This window comes from Alligator mississippiensis, chromosome 1 (genome assembly GCF_030867095.1).
Source record: "Alligator mississippiensis isolate rAllMis1 chromosome 1, rAllMis1, whole genome shotgun sequence".
NCBI lineage: Eukaryota > Metazoa > Chordata > Crocodylia > Alligatoridae > Alligator > Alligator mississippiensis.
Window position 1 is genome coordinate 447,644,883 of NC_081824.1, and position 21,082 is coordinate 447,665,964.

A 21,082-nucleotide genomic window follows, 5' to 3' on the forward strand; every position below is an offset into this window, starting at 1 on the left:
TACTCTTTTGTAATTTTCATTTTTTCCCCTTAAATAGAACTTTTGTTTTGTTATGGAGAATAATTTTTAAATTGCAAAGTGTAAGCATAGACATTTGAGGCTTACTGGTTTTATAATTTATACATAAGGCATTTTATATAGAATCACAGATAAACTCCATGCGTGCACTTCTTCATAAAACTAGTAATTTTACAAGACCACTTAGGGAATTAGTATTAAGATTTTACAAAATACCATTTGAATATAACCCAAATTTTGGTACTTGTGCAGGTGGACTTTATTTTATTAGGCGGGGATCTCTTTCATGAAAACAAACCCTCAAGAAAAACGCTACATACTACCCTTGAGATATTAAGAAAATACTGTATGGGAGATCGGCCTGTGCAGTTTGAAATTGTGAGTGACCAGTCAGTCAATTTTAGCTTTAGCAAGTAAGTATATTTACTACAAATGTTGAAAGAACTCTTTTCAATTAGCTAATTTGTTATTGTGAACTTTGATTCCACAAGCTGCTTTGTGGATGGACTCTCCCATTTTCAAAAAAGGGAGGAAGGAGGACCCAGGAAACTATAGGCCTGTTAGTCTTACCTCGGTTCTGGGGAAGCTCTTGGAGAAAATTATCCAGGAGCACATCTGTGAGGGGCCAACAGGGGAGCTTATGCTTAGGGGCAACCAACATGGGTTCATTAGAGGCAGGTCCTGTCAGACCAACCTGGTGGCCTTCTATGACCAGGTTACAAAATCCTTGGACGCAGGTGTCGTGGTGGACGTAGTCTGTCTGGACTTTAGGAAGGCCTTCGACACTGTCTCTTACCCCATTCTCACTAAAAAATTAGGCGACTGTGGTGTCGATGCCTACACAGTCAGATGGGTCGCAAATTGCCTGGAGGGCTGCACCCAGAAAGTGGTGGTGGATGGGTCACTTTCGACCTGGAGGGATGTGGACAGTGTGGTTCCCCAGGGCCCGCACTGTTCAACATCTTCATCAGCAACTTGAATGAGGGTGTGAAAAGTACCTTGTTCAAATCTGCGGATGACACTAAGATGTGGGTAGAAGTGGGCATGGTAGAGGAGAGGGACAAGCTGCAACTAGATCTGGACAGTTTACAGGGGAGGGTGGATGAGAACAGGATGGGTTTCAACACTGGCAAGTGCAAGGTATTGCACCTAGGGAGGAAGAACCAGCAGCATACCTCCAGGCTGAGGTATGATTGACTGAGAGTAGATTCAAGCTAGACATCAGGAGGCACTACTTCACAGTCAGGGTGGCTAGGATCCGGACCCAATTTCCAAGGGAAGTGGTGCTTGCTGCTACCCTGCGGGGCTTCAGAAGGAGGCTAGATAATCACTTAGCCGGGGTCATTTGACCCCAGCATTCTTTCCTGCCCATGGCAGGGGGTCGGACTTGATCTGCTTGGGTCCCTTCCAACCCTACCCTATGAAACTATGAAATATCTGGGTCTTCCTGCCATCTCAGAGGTTTACTTTTGTGGAGCAGCTTGTAGGATCGAGTTCTATCCTCTGAGAACTTCAGTTTCTTTAAATAATCTTATGATCTATATCATGAACAGAGTATGATTGTGTGTGTGGTGGGGTTTTTTTTTTGTAACTTTTAAGCATAATGCGTAGTGAAACTCAGATAATTGTGTTTTTTCTAGCCTAGACTAATTCCAGAGCTCTGCCTTTCTCCTCAGCATTTCCTACTTGTTAGGTTAGACAGTCCCCATCATGTCATCTGCAAATCCTGTTCTATAGGCCCTTTGGGCACCTATCTATGAGCAGCGAGGCTGTTTCAGTGCATTAATCAAGTCTGCTGTAGCTTGCTAATTACTGCATTTCGGGCAGCACTGGACCACTCAGGCTGTAGCCCTGGGTCCTGGCATCGCATGCAGGGACTGTGTGTTGGGCTGTGCCGGGTCCTGCCTCCATGGAACTGGTCTGGCCTGACATGGGGCCCTGGGGGACCCACCCTTCCTGAGCAGTCCCCCCACCCCCCACACCACCCCCCCCACACCCCCATACACTCCGCCTTCAAACTTCACCTCCACAAATCCTACACCCACCCACAAACCCTATGCACACACCCCCCCCCCCCCATCATATTCCCCCCCTACAAATCTCACACCCTGCATGCCTAGCCAGCCACATGGGATGGGATGGGACCTGCTGGCGGGAGCTGTGGCTTCAGGGGCAACTGCCACACTGCAGCCCTGACCCCACCCACACCAGTGCTAGGACATGCGGTCCCAGCCTGGTGGGGGGGCATGATGGACTGGGGGTAGGGGTGGAGGTAGGAGCAGAGGTGTGAGAGAGAGAGAGAGTTGCGGGTGGGGGGAGCGTTCCAGGTAGGAGAGGTCTCCAGAGCGAAGCTTAGACCCCCACCCCCCTAGAGCAGCCTGTGCAGGGGGAGTCTGGCCTGGGAAGAAAGGGCCCAGCTCGGTCCCTGATCCATGCAGCTCCTGGGAAGCCCTTTATTGGGGGGCAGGGAGAGGAACAGTAAGGGCTGGCGCTGCTCAGAGCCACAATGCAGCAGGTGGGACAGCTGCAGCTGGATTCATGTCCTGGTGCTGGGCAGAGCTGTGGCTGGGAGGGAGCTAGTGGGGGAAGGCAGGGGGTGCAGAGGTGCAGGATGCTCTGTTGCAGTTCTCATACCACAGCCTAAGAGGCCTTGCAGTCCCCACCCAGATCTGGCAGGTGCACAGCCATGGGGCCACAGGTCCAAGGGGGCAGATGTTGTCGCAGGTGGCAGCAGGTTACAGCTAGGCAGCAGCCCCCACTGCCAGATGGCTGCAGTAGATAGAGGGTGCAGGGGCCACTGCGGGTTAGGGCTGCTTCAGCAGTCCAGCTGGCACAAGGGGCTGGTATCCCCAGATCCCAAGTGGCTGGGCCTCAAGCTCCTGAGGGCAAGTAGCCCTGAGCTGCTTGCCAGGGCAGGTTTTTATACTGCTGGGCCAGCACAGGTGCTGGCCCCAGGCCCTTCTTCCTCCTTCCTGAAGATGTTGGGGGAGCTGGGCAGGGTCATTTTGCCCCAAGTGGCACAATTTGCCCCATGCCAAAGTACATGTTCAGGCACGTGTGCTGAGGCAAACATCTCTTGCACAAATTTGTGTTGCTCCTATTTGAGCTGCTGCATGGTCACATGCCTGCACATGTGGATGTGCCCAGGGATTCCACCAAGTGGCAGGGCATGAAAATTTAATCATTGCGAAGCTGAGGATTTACAAATTGTTAAACTAAGATAAGCTGTGGAATAGCAGATGCATGGGAAATCCCTGCCCTTTTTATGTTGCAGTAACTTGTTTGTTTTTAGTGTCTACTATGAATCGAGCCCTAAATTACTTCAGTGTTGCACAGAAAATCTGTGGCAAAGCAGGGACTTGAAAACAAATCCTAGCATAGTGGCCAACCAATAGATTTATTTATTTGGAAAATGTGAACTAATCTATTTTACAGTTCTGCTGATTTATTTATTCGTTTATTTAACCTCCCTCTTTCCCCCCCCCGCGTCTAATTTAGGATAATCTTCTCAAAATAGTAATACTTTTTGATGATTTTTTTTGTATAGAGAGAACTTGCAAAGACATTTTACGTCATTTTTTTCCCCTCCTTTTATTTAGGTTTCCATGGGTGAACTACCAAGATGGGAATCTCAACATTTCTATTCCAGTTTTTAGTATCCATGGCAATCATGATGATCCCACAGGGGTAATTATCTTAATGATAAAGAAATTACAGTGTTGAGAAATATTCTTTTCCCTTTTTCATTATAATCATTTGCATCATTTCAGTCCTTTTTCTTTCTTTCTTTCTTTTTTTTCCTTTTTTAATCACTTTTCCCCCACAGCCCTCTGCTTTGCTCATGTCGTGCTCAGACCACATCCAGTTTGAAAATGGACCATAAGAAACCATATGATCTTTTCATTTATTCTAGGATCCAACTTTACAGTTGAGATAAAGGCACTGTTGATGGAGAGAAGTAACAGATATTCAAAGAATATTAAATTCAGGTGTAGAAGCTAACTTTTTTTTTTCCTCATAAGACAAAAGATTTAGTATCTTGACTTGTAATTTGACTCCTTTTTGTCTATGTAGGTTATGTATTAGCTGTATTCTAGCTTGATGTACTTTGGTTGTATTTTTTTACTAAATTTTAATTTGATTATTTTTACAAAATAACAAAATCTTTTTAGTTTAAAAAAACCCGATTGTTACTAATAATTAGGTGCCTGTTCTTTAAATTATTTTTCTTATAGGTTTTAATTTTGCATTTTACATAATGTATAATAGAGGGATTTTGCTTATGTTGTACAATAAAGATGAACCTTTTTAATAAGAGCAAAAATAACTTTGACTACTTTCCATGAGTTACCATTTAACCAAGTTGGATTCTATTCAGATTTTCTTTTATGATATTTGAGAGATTATTACTGTTTGTGTGAAGGCAAATTGATTAACTTTCTGTTCTTATGTGTAGGCAGATGCACTGTGTGCACTGGATATTTTAAGCTGTGCAGGATTGCTGAATCATTTTGGACGCTCGGTGTCTGTAGAGAAGATAGATATTAGTCCCGTTTTACTTCGCAAAGGCAGCACAAAAATTGCTCTGTATGGATTAGGTAAGCTTCCTATTTGTCAGACTTTGGTTAGCCTCCTGCATATTTCTGAGGCACGTCTAGGCCCCTGTTTTTTAGTTCAGGACCGACACTTCCATTCCCACTGAGAGTCTTATTCTGGTTTAATTTAAAGCCAATGAGCCAGGTAAAGACTTAATACTTTTTCCATGAACATACCGTACACTGGAAATGTGGTGTGTACAAGTTGTGCTTTTCTGCCATGACCTTGCAACAATAAGCCATATGTGCCCTGTGAGCTGTAAGAATCCATTTTTGTAATTCACACACCAACAGAAGGCAAGCGCCCAAGAGACAGGTTGTACAGAATGTGCATGTCTGCTCACTGCCATTTTCATGCTTTCTCACACTGTATTCTGAGTACTTGTGAAAAGGAAATTTTCTGTTTTTAGTTGGCCATGTTGGTTTATAAAGCCCTTAATCATGTCTGTTCTGTGTAGAATTGCATCATCCTCTGAGCCCTGCTAAGATTAGAATTGATCTCTTGACAGTGCCATCTTCTATTGCTATGTCTTTGGGATATCATGTTTGTTGTGGTATGTCCTGTGATATATTTGCTTATTACACATCATCGTCCCTTGCTCCTGAATGAAACCGCTTTCATCCTATGCTTCCTTATTATTTGTGTTCTTCTGTACATCACTTTGTTTGTGTTGGCAAATACAAAACCTCTCAGTACATAGACTTGTCTTTTTGTTTGCTTAGGCATTTTATCCAAATACTATTTCATGCTAAATTCATAAACGATACCAGGAGCTGGACAAGAACCTAGGTTTTCCCCTTCCCTCTCCACTTCCTCCCTCCTCATTAGCAGAGTGACCTCCTCACATGGCTTATAAATTTAAGCTCCCTCTTCCTTGTTGTCTCTTTTGTTTATCATGTCCTCAGCTCAGCCTAGTCCCAAGTCTAGTGGTTAGGATACTTTCTTGGGAGATGAAAGATGTGGATTTGAACCCTCCTCAGGCTGTGCAGTTCTTGACTTGTGGGTGACCTAGGTGGTTTCTGACAGAAAGCATAGGTGCCCACTAGGTTGCCAGAAGCATAGGGCCCAACATCTAGGTGGGTTAGCCTGGGTTTCTGTTAGGAGTGCACTGATAATGATTTTCTTGGCCGATACCAATGGCTGATTTATTAACCAGCCATATCAGCTGATACTGATCTGATAGCTGATTTACAGGAATGCAGTCCAGCTACTTGGAGAGCAGCATCTGGCCGATTAAGTCTGTGGGGAGGAAGGGGCAGGGGGGATGGAAGGGTCATGGGAATGCAGATCAGGGTCTCTAGTGGTGAGGGGGGGAGTGGGGTAGGGACAGGCGCTACCCAGTCAGGGCGGTGAATGCGACCCTGGGCTGGGAGCGGGACAGAGCTGCAGGCGACTCGTCTGGGGAGTGCTCCCTGCCACTGCATGCGTCCCTGGGGAGGCATGGGGGGCATGTACCCACCTTGGACTTGTGCGTGGGGTGAGGGCAGGCTGCTCCTGTGCACTTGGAGCCAGAGGTTGCGCCAGCCTTTTCCCAGCAGTGGTGGGGGGCTGGTTCGGGGCTGTGCTTGGGTCAGGCAGTGGCAGTGCTGGGAGGGATGGCTGCAGGCTGAGCTAGAGTCGCCCAAAAATTCCCTGTAGCCACTCCTTTCAGCGCCGCTGCCTGCTCTGAGCGCAGCCTCAGCACAGCCTCTGGCCCCAAGCCTGCAGCAAGCAGCTTACACTTGCCCCGTGCACAAATCTGGGGGAGGGGCATATGCCTCCTTTGAGGGAGCCGCTCATAGCTCCATCCTGCTCCCAGCCTCAGGGTTGTCTGGCCCCAGGGTTGCCCTTGCTGGGCAGCACCTGCCTCTGCTCTTGCCCCTGCTTCACTCCTTCCCTCACTGTGGGGGCCTTGATTTGCATCTCCCCATAGACTTAATGGCAGGATGCTGCTCTCCAAGCTGCCTAGTTACATTCCTGTCTCTGTGCGTGCTGCATCTGCTTGCATTCACGCAACATTTATCACTGACATTATGAGCTACACTAGCCAAAAAAAGTTGATTGCCAATAATGTTAATTTTCCTAAAGTAGTTAAGGGATCTAAACCCTTTTGACACTAATAATTTACTGTTGGTCTCAATGATAAGTTACACACCTATATACCTTTGTGGATATCGCCCTCGGCATAGAGGGCAACAGAGTAACATTTTGCTCCATCCATTCCAGGGGCTATTCCGGATGAGAGGTTGTATCGTATGTTTGTTAGTAAGCAAGTAACTATGCTGAGGCCAAAAGAAGATGAAGATAGTTGGTTTAATTTGTTTGTGATTCATCAAAACAGGTAATCTAGTTGACTGAAGTTTGATTTTTGGTATGTAAATTTACAGTCAATGCAACAAAACATTAAAAAAGCTTTTCAGGAATACTATGCACGCGACCTGATGCCTACTATCTAAGAGTAATGGGTAGCAAATACATCAAGGAAGTGACAGTTTAGGGAGAAGCAAAACCTGCTTAATGTTGTGGTAATTCTGCAGCTAGACCAGTTGGATAGAAAGATGTAAAGGAGCAAAAACATAAGTGAGAAGTCAGTCACTGAATTTGGAGAGTGAAAAGAGTACAACCCTATTAGTAGTTTTTTATGGTTGGAGTCAAATTGTCTGCCATAAAAACAGCATTTGAATTTCTGTTTTGTCCCATTTTAGTATGCATTAGGGCTGTGAGAAGCTTTGGTTGCCGATTTGATTTGGCAGCCAAATCTCTGAATCCAAATCGAATTGGGAGAGCCATTAAACCCTCTGAATCGATTCGAAGAGATTCGATGATTTGAACGTAGACACTGCTTTATATGTTTTTTCTACATACCTCAGGGTACCAGGCGTCTCATCAACACTGAGGTGGGAGGGGCACCTGGGTTCCCCCCCTTGGCTGATTGCCAAGTGGGGAAGGAAGGGGGGCTCCACCGCCGAGCACATGGGGAGTCTCCTGTGTTCCTGTGGATTGCTCCATCCGCCCCAGCATTTCATAGATTTCATAGACATTAGGGCTGGAAGGGACCTCGGAAGATCATCGAGTCCAGCCCCCCGCCCAAAGGGCAGGAAGTCAGCTGGGGTCATAGGATCCCAGCAAGATAAGCATCCAGTTTCATCTTGAAGGTGTTCAATGAAGGCGCTTGAACAACCTCCGGTGGCAGGCTGTTCCAGACCTTGGGGGCTCGGACAGTAAAGAAATTCTTCCTTATGTCCAGCCTGAAATGATCTTGTAGTAGTTTGTGACCATTCGACCTTGTTTGTTCACCAGAGCGCCCCAAGGGATGACGTTCCCCCAGATACTGGTGGTCACCCCTGATAAACTTGTAGGTGGCTATCAGATCACCCCTGAGCCTGCGCTTTTCCAGGCTACAGAGCCCCAGGGCTCTCAGCCTGTCATCGTAGGGTCTGCTTCCCTGACCTCTGATCATGCGCGTGGCTCTTCTCTGGACTCTTTCAAGCTTCTCCACATCCTTTTTGAATTGTGGAGCCCAAAACTGGATGCAGTACTCCAGCTGCAGCCTCACCAAGGCCGAGTACAGGGGGAGAATGACGTCCCGCGATTTGCTTGAGAAGCATTTATGGATGCAAGCCAGCGTTTTGGTCGCTTTACCTAGCCGCAGCATCGTGCTGCAGGCTCATGTTCATCTTGTGGTCAATGATGACCCCCAAGTCTCTTTCTTGCATAGTGCTAGCCAACATAGCACTGCCGAGCCTATAAGGATGCTGCGGGTTTTTCTTTCCAAGGTGGAGAACCTTGCATTTATCGGCGTTGAACACCATCATTCTTGTGCGCCCACTTGCTGAGCCTGTCCAGGTCAGCCTGGATCATCCGCCTGTCTTCTGGTGTGGATGCTTTGCCCCAAAGTTTGGTGTCATCTGCAAACCTGGCCAGTCTGCTTCTGACTCCAGTGTCCACATCATTGATGAAGATGTTGAACAGTATGGGTCCAAGGACAGAGCCCTGGGGGACCCCACTGGTTACAGGACACCACGATGAGTGACTTCCATCAATTACTACCCTCTGGGTCCGACCCCGGATTCAATTTTCTAGCCAGTGGATCGTGGGGGACCCAAGGCGACAATTGGCCAGTTTCTCCAAGAGACGATCATGGGACACCAGATCAAAGGCTTTTTTGATGTCATATATCTTGACTTCAATCTCATCTCCCTTGTCCAGGTGATAGGTCACCTGGTCGTAGAAGGAAATGAGATTGGTCAAGCAAGACCTACCCGCAACAAACCCGTGCTGGCTATCCCTTAAGATGTTGGCGTTGGTCAGTCCATTAAGGATGGCCTCCTTAATAAACTTTTCTAAGATCTTCCCCGGGATAGAAGTCAGGCTAATGGGCCTATAGTTAGCCAGATCCACTTTCCTCCCTTTCTTGAAGATAGATAGGCACCACATTGGCCTTCTTCCAGTCTTTGGGCACTACACCAGAGCGCCAAGAGTTTTCAAAGATCCGTGCTAGAGGCTGGGCTATGATGCTCGCCAGCTCCTTGAGTACCCTGGGGTGAAGATTGTCAGGGCCGGCTGACTTGAAGGTATCCAGCTTCTCAAGATGTTCCTTCACGAAGTCAGCATTAATGGAGGGCAGGGGATCACCCTCACTCGGACTTCCCGGCCCTGTAGCGGGCATGGGCGTCCCATGTGGCTGATGAAAGACTGACGCAAAGTACCTATTTACAAAGTTGGCTTGTTCCTGGGCGTCAGTTGTCAGTTGCCCCATCTGGTTCAGCAGGGGTCCAACGTTGCCCCTGCTTTTCCTCCGGCTCCCCACATATCTGAAAAAGGACTTTTTATTGTCCTTGATGCTCAAAGCTAGCTGGAGTTCCGTTGCAGCCTTGGCTTTCCTGGTCAGCTCCCTACAGGACCGGACCAGTGCAGAATAATCCTCCTTGGAGGTGACTCCCATCCTCCATCCTTTGTAGGCCTTTCTTTTAAGCCTCAGGAGGTCTGCTAGGTCCCTGGAGAGCCAGGGGGGCTGCTGTGCCCTCTTGCTGCCTTTCCTCTGAGATGGAATAGACTTAGTTTGTGCATTGAGGATTGCTTCCTTGAGGAGCAACCACTGTTCTTGAACTCCCCTCTCCCTGTGGTCACAGTCCCTTAGGGCCTCACTGACAAGCCTCCTGAGCTTGTCAAAGTCGGCTTTCCTGAAGTCAAGGACTTGCGTGTTGCTGACTGACTTGCCAGCTTTTCGGCGGATGGTGAAGGTGATCAGCTCGTGGTCGCTGTCACCCAGCTTCCCATCAATCACTAGGTCACCGACTAGGTCCTCCCCAGTAGCCAGTACCAGGTCGAGCAGCGCTTTGCCTCTCATTGGCCCATAGACTTCTTGAGTCAGGTAGAGGTCATCCACGCACGAGAGGAAGCTCTGCAACCGCTCAGATTTTGCTGAGCGATCCTCCCATGAGATGTCCAGGTAATTGAAGTCACCCATGACAACCATGGTCCTGGAGCAAGCTGCCTCAGCCAGTTCCTGGGCAAACTCGTGGTCAAGCTCAGGACTTTGGGTGGGAGGTCTGTAATAGACTCCCACCATTGTGTCCCCTGTGCCGTTTTCCCCACGGATTTTAACCCAGAGGGTCTCCAGCCATCCACCCTGGTCGCCAATATCGGCTTGCAGGGACGCGTAGCTTTCCTTAACATAGAGAGCTACACCCCCGCCCCTTTTCTCTACACGATCCCTCCTGTACAGGGTATAGCCATCTATCCCCGTGGTCCAGTCCTGGGTGGAGTCCCACCAGGTCTCTGTTATCCCTATGACATCGTAATTGTTTGCACTGAGCAGGAGGATGAGCTCCTCCTGCTTATTCCCCAGGCTCCTGGCATTAGTGTAGAGGCAGGCAAGTGCCCCCTGGGGGGCTCCTTCCTTGCCCACAGATTTTACCAGGGCTGGGGCCGGGGTGGGCTCCCTTGAGTGCCGTGATCCGCTGGCTTTGCAAGGATTGCTCAGCGGGCCAGCAGTGGCGGTAGTCCCCCCGTCCCCCAACGGGCTTAGTTTAAAGCTCGGTGGAGCAGGTCAGCCAGTCTGGCTGAGAAGAGCCTCCTCCCTAGGGGAGAGAGGTGGAGACCATCTCTTCCCAGCAGCTCGCTGCCTCTCTCGCCAAAGAGTGGGCTGTGGTCATGAAAGCCAAAGCCTTCCTGACGACACCAGCGCCGCAGTCTTTGGCTGACCACATAGATCCTCCTGTCCCTTCTCAGCCCATAGCCTGATACTGGGAGGATCGACAAGAACACCACCTGTGCCCCCAGACCCTTAAGCCCTGCTCCCAAATCCCTGTAGCGCCTCGTGACCTGGCTGGGAGTGCTCCGAGCCGTGTCATTGGTGCCCACATGAATAAGGAGCATAGGATAGTGGTCTGTGGGTTTGAGGAGCTTGGGGATCCTCTCCGCAATGTCCCGGATGCGGGCCCCTGGGAAGCAGCAGACTTGCCGGGCTAAGGGGTCGGGGTGGCAGACTGGCCCCTCCATCCCCCTCAGGAGGGAGTCTCCCACGACAAACACCTTACGTTTTGTCTTGGGGAGAGCAGGGGCGGTAGGTGCAGTTAGGCCCATGTTGCCTGTGGGGGCCAGCAACTCGGCAGGTTCTGCTGGGGCAGCAAGAGGTGCATACCTGTTGCTCAGTTCTGGTGGGGGTGGGCCTTGGTGCAGCGGGCCTTAGGGCCCTTGACCACCTTGGTCCATGCCCCTGGCTGGACACAGCAGGAGGTCCCAGAGTCCTCCTTTGGCGTGGAGGGAGACTGTGATCTACCCTCTGCCTCCCGGGGGAGAAGGGCCTGGCAGTAGGAGTCTATCTCCTGCTCGCAGTCCCTGATGGCACGCAGTCTCTGGACTGTGGCCTGGAGCTCCTGCAGCTGGCTCACCAGAGACCCCAAAATGGAGCAGACCCTGCAGAGGGAGGTCACCATGCTCCCAGGCCCCAGAGCCTGAAAAAGGGACAGGCAGCCCCCGCAGCCAAGAGCCATTGCAGTGTTCACGAGCCACACCTGGTACCTCAAGGTATGTAGAAAAAACATTTAAAGCTGTGTCTATGGCCGAATCGCTGATTCTTCAAATTGGCATGGACTCTTCAGATTCAGATTCGGCCAAATCGAATCAGTTGAATACGCCCATTTCGCACACCCCTAGTATGCATGCGTAATACACACAAGTCTAGATATAAGGTTGTATATTAAAGGTGGAATAACTCAGCTGCTGATTTAATGTTCCAGTTTCTCAACTTATTTGACTGTGAAGGTGAGTTTAGAAGTTCCCATGCTTTCCTTTGCATGCTTTATGTTATAAAAACCTACTACTGCAGGGAATTGGACCTGCCTGTGCTGTTCCTGCCTACAGTGTTTTGCTAGGGTAATGAGGAGGCAGAAGTCAATGAATATTGCACAGAGAGCACAATTTTCCAGGCATCTTTAGTAAAAAAAAAAGTTGCTGAATTGGGTTACTTACTTGTCAGTGCCTTTTAGTAATTTAGGGTGTAGGGGTGAATTCCCTTAAAGCGGGGGAAGTAGAGGAATTTCAAAGAAGTTTAAAAGCAAAATGAAATTTATGAAAGATTGAAAAGTCCACATGAAAGAAGAATGAGAAACAGATAAAACAAGTGAAACAGAGAAAGTCCAAATACCCAGGAGGAGGAACAGAAAACGGGAATGCGTTTTACTAAAATTTTAGGAGAGATTATATTTCCAAGGTCATTAATCTTGTGGTTTTTTTTCCAACTACTTTCTTTTAAACACAGAAAAACAACTTTAAAAAAAAAAACACAATAAAAGCAGTATTTGTCATAACAGTTAATGAATATATCATATCTATGGAGGGAATAAATATTGTAAAATGCAAAATAAACTTTAACTGAAGTATCTTTAAATTGAATTCATATTCACAACTTTTTTTCCTCTAAAACTATGCTTCTTTTAATTCTTTCTTTTTCTTTTGAACAGGAGTAAACATGGAGCCACCAATTACATTCCAGAACAGTTTTTAGATGACTTTATTGACCTTGTTATTTGGGGTCATGAACATGAGTGTAAAATAGCACCCATCAGAAATGAACAGCAACTTTTCTATGTATCACAGCCGGGAAGTTCAGTAGTTACTTCTCTATCACCAGGGGAAGCTGTGAAAAAGTATGTTTTGATTTTTCTTTTTAATTTTTTTCTCCTTGCTATTTTTCTTGCTTCCTTGAGCCTAACTTTCCATAGGGCTAATATGGTTAAAAACAGCTTGGTTCTGTACCCATCAGCAAACAAAGGAGTCATGCTAGCATTATGTCCATTCAACTTTGACTAGAGATGTAAATATTTTTAAAAAATGTCTCAGCCCTTTGACAGAATGGGAAAGAGGTGGTGGGAAGCCCAGCCAGACAACACAGCCCACATGAAGCCCCTGCTGGGAGGGAAGGAGCACCTGCAAAGGAGAAGCTAACTGCTTAATTGATGCATTAGGCCCTTCACTGTTTTCCTCTTTAATCTCAGGCTATAGCTACTAATCCCCCTCACTCCTCCTCTTCCCCTCCTCCCTTTCCTCCCTCCTATTGCTTTCTGCTTTCCTGTTCCTGCTGGGGCACTGCATAGCTTCTGTTCCTCCCCTTCTCTGCCAGGCTGTGCCACACCCTGCCCCCGCTCACTTGGCTAATTGGTTAATTGATTAATTATTTAATTTTTAACATCCCTAACTTTGACTCAGCCTAATTGACTGACTGACCATTTGCAGCTGTGTTTCCTGGGTGTGACATGGAATGAGTCAAGAGCAGTGCTTGAGTTTACCATATTCCCAAACTGTTAAGCAGAACACCTCTCACATTATTCCAGCATGTGCAGTTTTGCATTCTTGTGGAAGAGCTAAACACAATCTGGCCATGTGAATTCAAACTTAGTGAGGGCAGTGTCTTAGGTAGAGTTTTGAGAGCATTGTGACTGGTGAATGCTATTCAGTAAGGCTGATAATTTTCTAAAACATTTAGAAAATTATGGATTCTGTGACTCTTCTGTGTCCCTTTTATACTAACTTATTCATCTCATTATAGGCACGTTGGTTTGCTGCACATTAAAGGAAAGAGAATGAACATGCAGAAGATTCCTCTTGAGACAGTACGATGCTTCTATATGGAAGATATTGTCCTTGCTAATCATCCAGACATTTTTAACCCAGATGATCCTAAAGTAACCCAAACAATACAAGCATTTTGTATGGAAAAGGTAATTTCCTTTTATGATATCAGTTCACTTGACCCGGGGGGCAGAGAGTGATGTTATTTAATATAACCCAGGGAAATAGGACGTCTTGCTTCTCCTTCTGACTGCTGCTTGCACACCAGATAACAGAATAAAGTTCTCTACTACTGCTCTCTGCCTCTATATAGGGCTTCATTGGCTATGCTTAGAGTAGTAAGTCGTGAAGTATTATAATTATCTGATAAGCATACTGAACTGTATATGATGTTAAAAGATACACATACCATAGCTCATTTTAGTGCTGGTGTGATTAATCTTACGTGAGAGAGAAGCTTTTCAGTTTACATGTGTTTTTGGCCAGATTTTGCCCTGTCTTATCCACGTCAGAAGGCAGAGTTTGGCTCTCTCTTTTTAAATGGCCATATTTTTTCTAACTAGTTTAGTTTTTAACAGTACCTTAAAAGCTCTGGGTAGCTACAACAAGAGCAAATAATTGGAATTAAAGACTAATTTTATAGGTAAGACCTTTCAATTTGTGCTTTTTAGGTTGATGCAATGCTGGACAAGTCAGAAATGGAGCGTCTGGGAAGTCCACGTCAGCCAGAAAAGCCCCTCATAAGATTACGAGTAAGGCTCAGTTGTTTTATTCAAAAATTTCAGTTACTTTGTTGTGTATTTTGAAACTTTGTTTAAAAAAAAAAATGGTGTGTGTTATTTGCTCATATATAATTTAAAAATTAAATCCTGCACTCAGACTGGACTTCTTGTAGTGGAGAAAGATTGGATGGAATTTCTTTCAGAACATATCACTGCTACTGCTTTATTTGGTTTATGGATTCCAGAGCTTTATGGATTACTGAAAGATGCTGCTCTACAATGAGGTGTATTGCATACGCACAGCATTAGCAACAGAGACTGGCTTATTCATGTTTTATAATTTTTTTTTTTTTTTAAAGGAAATATATGTATCTTGGCATACATTAATTCCTTAGTTTTCACACTGCTGTCTTCAGATTTCATACCTTAATGTGGTTTGTTTGGTGTTTTTTTTTTTCTTTTCCCATTTCCCCTTCCCCCTTTTTTAAGGTCGACTACACAGGAGGTTTTGAACCATTTAATGTTCATCGTTTCAGCCAGAAATTCATGGATAGGGTAGCTAACCCAAAAGACATCGTTCATTTTTTCAGACGTCGTGAGCAAAAAGAGAAAAATGGTAAATAGAAAACAAAATGTTGTGAGCTAATTTTCCTTGTTACTTTATATTTTTTTATCTTCATAACAGTATTTTCAAGACGTTGGCAAGCAGTTAACAAATATGCAAGGTCTCCCAACTAACCTTTAGAATATTGCAGAAAGTTTTGGGTTTATGGGTGGCTTTTTGTTTCTTTAAAAGTCTTGGTATTAAAAGGACTCTTCTGCACTGCATGTCTACTGCGTTGCTTTGCATAGCAGTTGAATATCAAAACTTTAAAAGGTAATGGTTTGTCAGCATCTGTAGAGAATGCAAAAACTGTGTGAAAGGTTCAATTCTTCCAGAATGATGATTAATGCATGTTAACCTTTTTACCATTTTGCAAAAGTTTCCACCTCATTTCCCAACTACTGAGCTCTAGTGGACTTAGGGAATAAATGTCTGTTACCTAACCTCCTTTGAATCCATGCTTCATGAGAAATACGAGGGCTCTTTCCTTTTTCAGGTGCATGCATTTGCTTAAAAAGATTTGTGAAACAGAGGCATAACTGGATGCTCAAGTGCTCTTGGTAGAAGTGGTGCATAAGACATCAGTGGTTGTGCTGCTGGTGGTGCAACAGCCCAGCTGGCAGCACAGTTGCTGCTATTTTTGTGCTCCCCTCCCCCAAATCCCCTTCCCTCTTTCTTTCATTACTAGTGAAGAGAAGACTGAGGAGAAGGGGAATTTGATAACAGTCTTCAGGTACCTGGAGGACAATTCCGGAGGGGATGGAGATAAGCTTTTTCCTGTGGCTGTAAGGGCCAGGACTAGGAGCAACAGCCTCAAGCTGCAGCAGGGAAAATTTAGGTTGGAGAGTAGGAGGAACTTCCTGACTAATGGTAGTCAAGCAATGGAACAAGCTACATGGAGAAGCTGTGGAATCTCCATCCTTGGACATTTTCAGAAGTAGGTTAGACAAACAGTTGGCTGGGATTGTTTAGTCAGGGATGATTGAGCAGGGGCTGGATTAGATGACCTTGTGAAGAAGTCCCTGTATCATGGGTGTCAAAAGATCTGGCCTTACAAGGGGTCCTCCCTGACTCTGGGGATTTAAGAACATAAGAACTGCCATTTCCTGGGTCAGATCGTAAATCCATCTTGCCCAGTATCCTGTATCACACAGGCCCCCTTTTAACTAGGTAACCATACCTTAAATTGTGACCCAGCTACTTGTTCAACCAATTAACGGTATGATAAAACAAGCAGTAAGCTACAAAATGATTTCACAAAAAATGTGTAATAACTTTTTAGCTTGTTCTGATCATGCCATTAATTGAATGTCTGGCCAAATGCTCCCCTGTAGAGTGCTCTGCACCAACTGAGGGGCTCCTAACCACAAGGATGCACACTCATTGCCAGCCCCACAACTGACAAGGCTCACAGTGGTGGCAGTGTTTTCAGCTGCAGGAAGGATGCTGCCCTCCCTGTGAGCTTTGTTGGCTCTCGGGCTCTCAGTGGGGGCAGTATTGTCAGCTATGGGGTTTGCAGTATTGACTCTCGGTGGGGCTCTCAGTGGTGTCGGCATATTCTCCCTCTTGTGAGCTTTGCACTTCACGACGCTTGCAGTGGCGGTAGCATTCTTCCTGCTGCAAGCTCTGCAGCCAGTGAGCCCTGCAGTAGGGGCAGTGCAGGTAACGCTGCCTCAGCTGCAAGCTCAGCTGAGCCTTGTCAGCTGTGGGACTCACAGCTGCAGAAGCCATTGCAGGGGCAGCCTGGTATTGTGATGCAGGGATTGTCCCTTGCATGAGCAGTAAGGTGCAATGGGATCTAATGCGCAATCCCACAGTTGTGCCTCTTGCCATGCACATGTGACATGGCAGGAGGCATGATTGTGTGGATCATGCATTAGATCCCATTGTACCTTTACCTACATGTGTAGATGGACCCACAGTGGCAAAGGGTAGAAGCTGAAAGGGAGAGTGAACTGGGCATGACCAGGGTTTTTTTCCTTTCTCACTTACACTCTTTAGTATTTAAGCAAATTTGCCATCCCTGGTCTACACTAATTTTTAGGACATGTTTGTCTCAAATCTGGAGTGAAAGAATTGTGAAATTTCCTTTGGCATCTCTTTAGAACTGATCATTTTAAAAGCTTCCTAAAATACCAGGCTTACGCAGGTGGCATACCTTGTTTTTAGATTTTGTAGGAACAGAAGTCTAGCTATGGAATTGCTTTGATCTAGTACTAGAATATCCTATGCCAGATGTCTTTTGTTTAAAGCCATCTTACATGTTAAACAGTAGTTAAATGACATAATAGCGTTTTCATTGTGCCTAGAATTTGTAGTATTTATTTAGTTAATAGCTGTTAACAAATTTTGCTTAATAATGAATCTGTAACAATCACTAATGAAGATTCAGTTTGCATAAGAGCAAGCTGTACTGATTTAAAAGGCCACTAATATAGTACATAAGTATTTTACCAATACTTTCAATCTGTTTTACAGGATTGCTTGTAATGTTATTTGCATGAACTTGTGAAAATGTATGATTTCGTGATTTCATGATTTAGTAGCCACACTTACAGAGCCTGTTACCTAATTTAAAATCAGCTTGCTGTTTTCTCAGTTAATTTTAACTGATTACATCGTGCATTTATAAACATTTAACTTATTGGTACTTTCAAATTACAAAATCACTACTATAGCTCTGATCATTTTGGGTTCACTTGCTTGCTTGATATGTTCACTTTCAAAGTAGGACTATATAAAAGTAGTGGTATTCACATGCTACTGAAAATGGTGCAGCTAAGATGGGCTGGCCATCTTTCAAGATTGCCCAATACTCGCCTGCCGAAGAAAATCTTCTATAGTGAACTGTTAAATGGAGTACATTCTCGCAGCACACGAAAGAAGTGGTATAAGGACACCCTAAAGGTGTCCCTAAAGAGTTTTGGCATCAACCCAGAGTCATGGGAGCAAATCTCTCATGACCGTCCATCCTGGAGGACATCAATCCAGAATGGAGCGCTGGCCTTCAAACAGCAACACATGGTGGAAGCAGTGAGGAAATGCATGGCCAGGAAAATGAAAACCTCTCATACCAAGTCCACGTGGCTTTCATGCCCCTGCTGCAGCAGATTGTTCAAGGCAAAGATTGGGCTTATAAATTGCTTACGTACTCGCATGACCTAGCCTTCACCTTTCTCCTTTCTCTTTCCTCTCTTTTCTCCTTTTTCCATTTTTTCTCTTTTCTCCCTCCCTGCTTCTTTCCCATTTCTTTTCTCTCTTCTTCCCTGCCCCCCGCTGGATGCGGTCGTCTTTGACTGTCAAGGACAAAACATATAAAAAATGACAGCATGATGTCCCACATTTGTGTGTCTTGGACTTCTTTGCATAACACTTCTTTCTTTCAGCACTTCAGTGACTAATATGGTTAATTCAGTCTCTACTTAAATACAGTATGAGGTCAGAGACTTTACATTTGTAACCAATATCTGTTTGGACGATGCTACAGGTACTGAGTCTGCTGCTGGTAGAGTTTACTAGTATTCTCCGTGGAAGAGCAGCATGTCATCTGGTGCTGAGGGTTGTTGGGAGGCCTTCTCCTTCAAGAGCTTTGTCTAGTGTTGAGGCTTGACTGAAGGACAGCTGGCTGCTACTGGAGTGCAATAAAATGGATAACATGGAGTAGGAGAAGTGTTTGAAAAATAGCCTGGGATTGCTTGCTGAGGGGGAATGTTGCACTATTTTATAACATGAATATACAGCTTAGTAATATATCTGAATGTTTAGGGAGTAGCTATTGTAAGACCTTTTCCTAATGTGTCTGGCATGAAGTGTTGCAGAAAGCTGTTTAGAGATGCACCTTTATATACTCACTTAATCACAGAGCTCACTTCATCAGACAGTCAGCTTTTGATAAAAGTGATGTCATTATCAGCTAATTTGATATTGGGTGAAGGTGACAAGATGGATGCTTGTTTTAATGTTTCTCTTTTCTAGAAAATGAGATTAATTTTGGGAAGCTTCTTAGCAGACCTGCCTCTGAAGGGACAACCTTGAGAGTGGAGGATCTTGTAAAGCAGTACTTCCAGACAGCAGAGAAGGTATCTCAATTTCTTTGTTTTTAAATTGTGGGTTTCATTTGTGAAATCTTAAGTTTTTGATATGCTGAAAACTTTGTTCTTTTAGTGATTCATGCACATCCTTTGCCCATAACCCATAAATGCATCTGGTTGCTTTTTAATACGGGAGTACGTAAATATTGTATTATGCTAAGAAATTAAATCATCACTGCAATAGGGTTTAACATGTATTTAATGATGGAAATAACATAATTTCACCAAAAAGCTTTTTTTTTAAAATGACCATTTGGTTTTCCTCTTTTGCAAGAAAAAAGAAAGAATCTACTCTAGAAAGAATCTATACAATAAACTGAGTGTGCCTAAAAGGCTATGTGCCTGTGAGGAGAAAATGTTAGAGTTCACTGAAGGTAGTCATCCACTTTTTTCTAAGCCTGAGGCACCTAAAATGAGTCTGTACAGAAGTATCTATTTCATGTGTTTGTAATACACATACATTAAACTAAATTAACTGGGTACCCTGAAGCTATTGTATAACTTGATTAGAACTGAAAGAAAAATAATTTTCCTAGTAATAGTAAAGCAACTCTCTTCAAATCTAGAATACCAAGCACATTGAATAAGAAACTTGTGAGATCTGAAATGCTGACACTTTTGTTATTGTTAATGAATGATTTTCATAGGTCTCATTTTGGATGTTGAAAGTACTCCTATTGTAGTAAATATGCATGTGAGGTTTGCCCATAGGATAGTGATTGCAGTGTAGGAGTGTTAGTTTTTAGTGTCAGTACCCTAGAAACTTAACTCATTCAGAGAGCCATAAACATATAGACAACAGCCTACTTTATCCAATGCTGTGACTTATTTACTACTTCCTGACTTTAGACTAACATGGCTTTCTTGAAATTTGATGAAGACTGTCACAAGTACAAAAATTAAATGTAAACAATTTTGCTGCTTCTTGGTTCCTAAAGACATACACTGGGATTAGCATTGTCATTTTGGGTATCTGTAATTCTCTGACCAAGAACAAATACATGAGATGTTAACCTTCATTCCTTGCATTTAAAATATTTATTTTGGCATATTGCTTTTCTGAGGAATAATTTGACCCCATAGTTTTTGCTCTTTCAAGTGCGTTTGAGGGAAAGATGCTGTACATTTCACCCATGCATTTTTTTTTTTCTTTTTACTTCCTGAAAGAAAGTGCAACTTTCACTTTTGACTGAAAGAGGAATGGGAGAAGCAGTACAAGAGTTTGTGGACAAAGAAGAGAAAGATGCTATAGAAGAATTGGTGAAATTTCAGTTAGAGAAAACACAGAGATTTCTTAAGGAACGTCGTACTGATGCAGAGGAAGAAAAAATAGATGAGGAGGTTAGTAATGAATAACTACTTCCATTCTTAGGAACAACCAAGGCATAGACTAGAGTGGAGTTGTTCATCTAGTCCAATCCACTGTGCACATATGTAGGTTGTGCTATTCCAGTACTATTCCAGGCAGATACTTACCCTGAAAGCTGTCAGTGAAGGGGATTCCACAACTTTCCTGCGCAGCTTGTTTCACTGTCCTACTGTTCTAATAGTAAGAAATTATTTTCTGCAGATTTAACCTAAATCTGTTTTGCTGCGATTTAATCCCATTGCTTTGTGTCCTGCCCTCAGCAGTTAGTCTCACATTTTTCTTGATTTGCAGCCTTTCAAATATTAGGAAACCTCTATCATGTTCTCTTCCCACCCGCAATCTTATACTCACCAAAAGAAACATACTTAGTCCTCTCAACTTTTCCTTGTACAGCTTGCATTTCAACCCCTTATCTCTGTGGCTCACCTTTGGATTCTCTACTTTTCCACATTCTTGCACTGCAGAATCCAGAACTCCACACAGTACTTCATCTGAGGCCTAACTAGTGCTGAGTAGAGAGTGGTATTATTACCATCTGCATCTTCTGTACTGTTAACACAGCCCAAGATTATACAGTAAAATCTTTGTTATCCAGTATTCAAGTAACCGGAGACTCTATTAACCGGAA

At 44.7% G+C, this 21,082-nt stretch overlaps 1 protein-coding gene across 1 annotated transcript in view; it reads left to right on the forward strand.

Annotated features, from left to right (window-relative positions):
• The window catches only part of MRE11 (MRE11 homolog, double strand break repair nuclease), a 40,594-nt gene that overhangs the window by 3,344 nt on the left and 16,168 nt on the right, over positions 1–21,082 (forward strand). The window contains exons 3-12 of the mRNA XM_019483633.2: positions 271–431; positions 3,618–3,705; positions 4,475–4,616; positions 6,820–6,934; positions 12,561–12,746; positions 13,646–13,817; positions 14,340–14,420; positions 14,880–15,006; positions 18,970–19,073; positions 20,253–20,426. Coding sequence (XP_019339178.1) covers positions 271–431; positions 3,618–3,705; positions 4,475–4,616; positions 6,820–6,934; positions 12,561–12,746; positions 13,646–13,817; positions 14,340–14,420; positions 14,880–15,006; positions 18,970–19,073; positions 20,253–20,426 — 1,350 coding nt within the window. The remainder of the gene's footprint in view (positions 1–270; positions 432–3,617; positions 3,706–4,474; positions 4,617–6,819; positions 6,935–12,560; positions 12,747–13,645; positions 13,818–14,339; positions 14,421–14,879; positions 15,007–18,969; positions 19,074–20,252; positions 20,427–21,082) is intronic.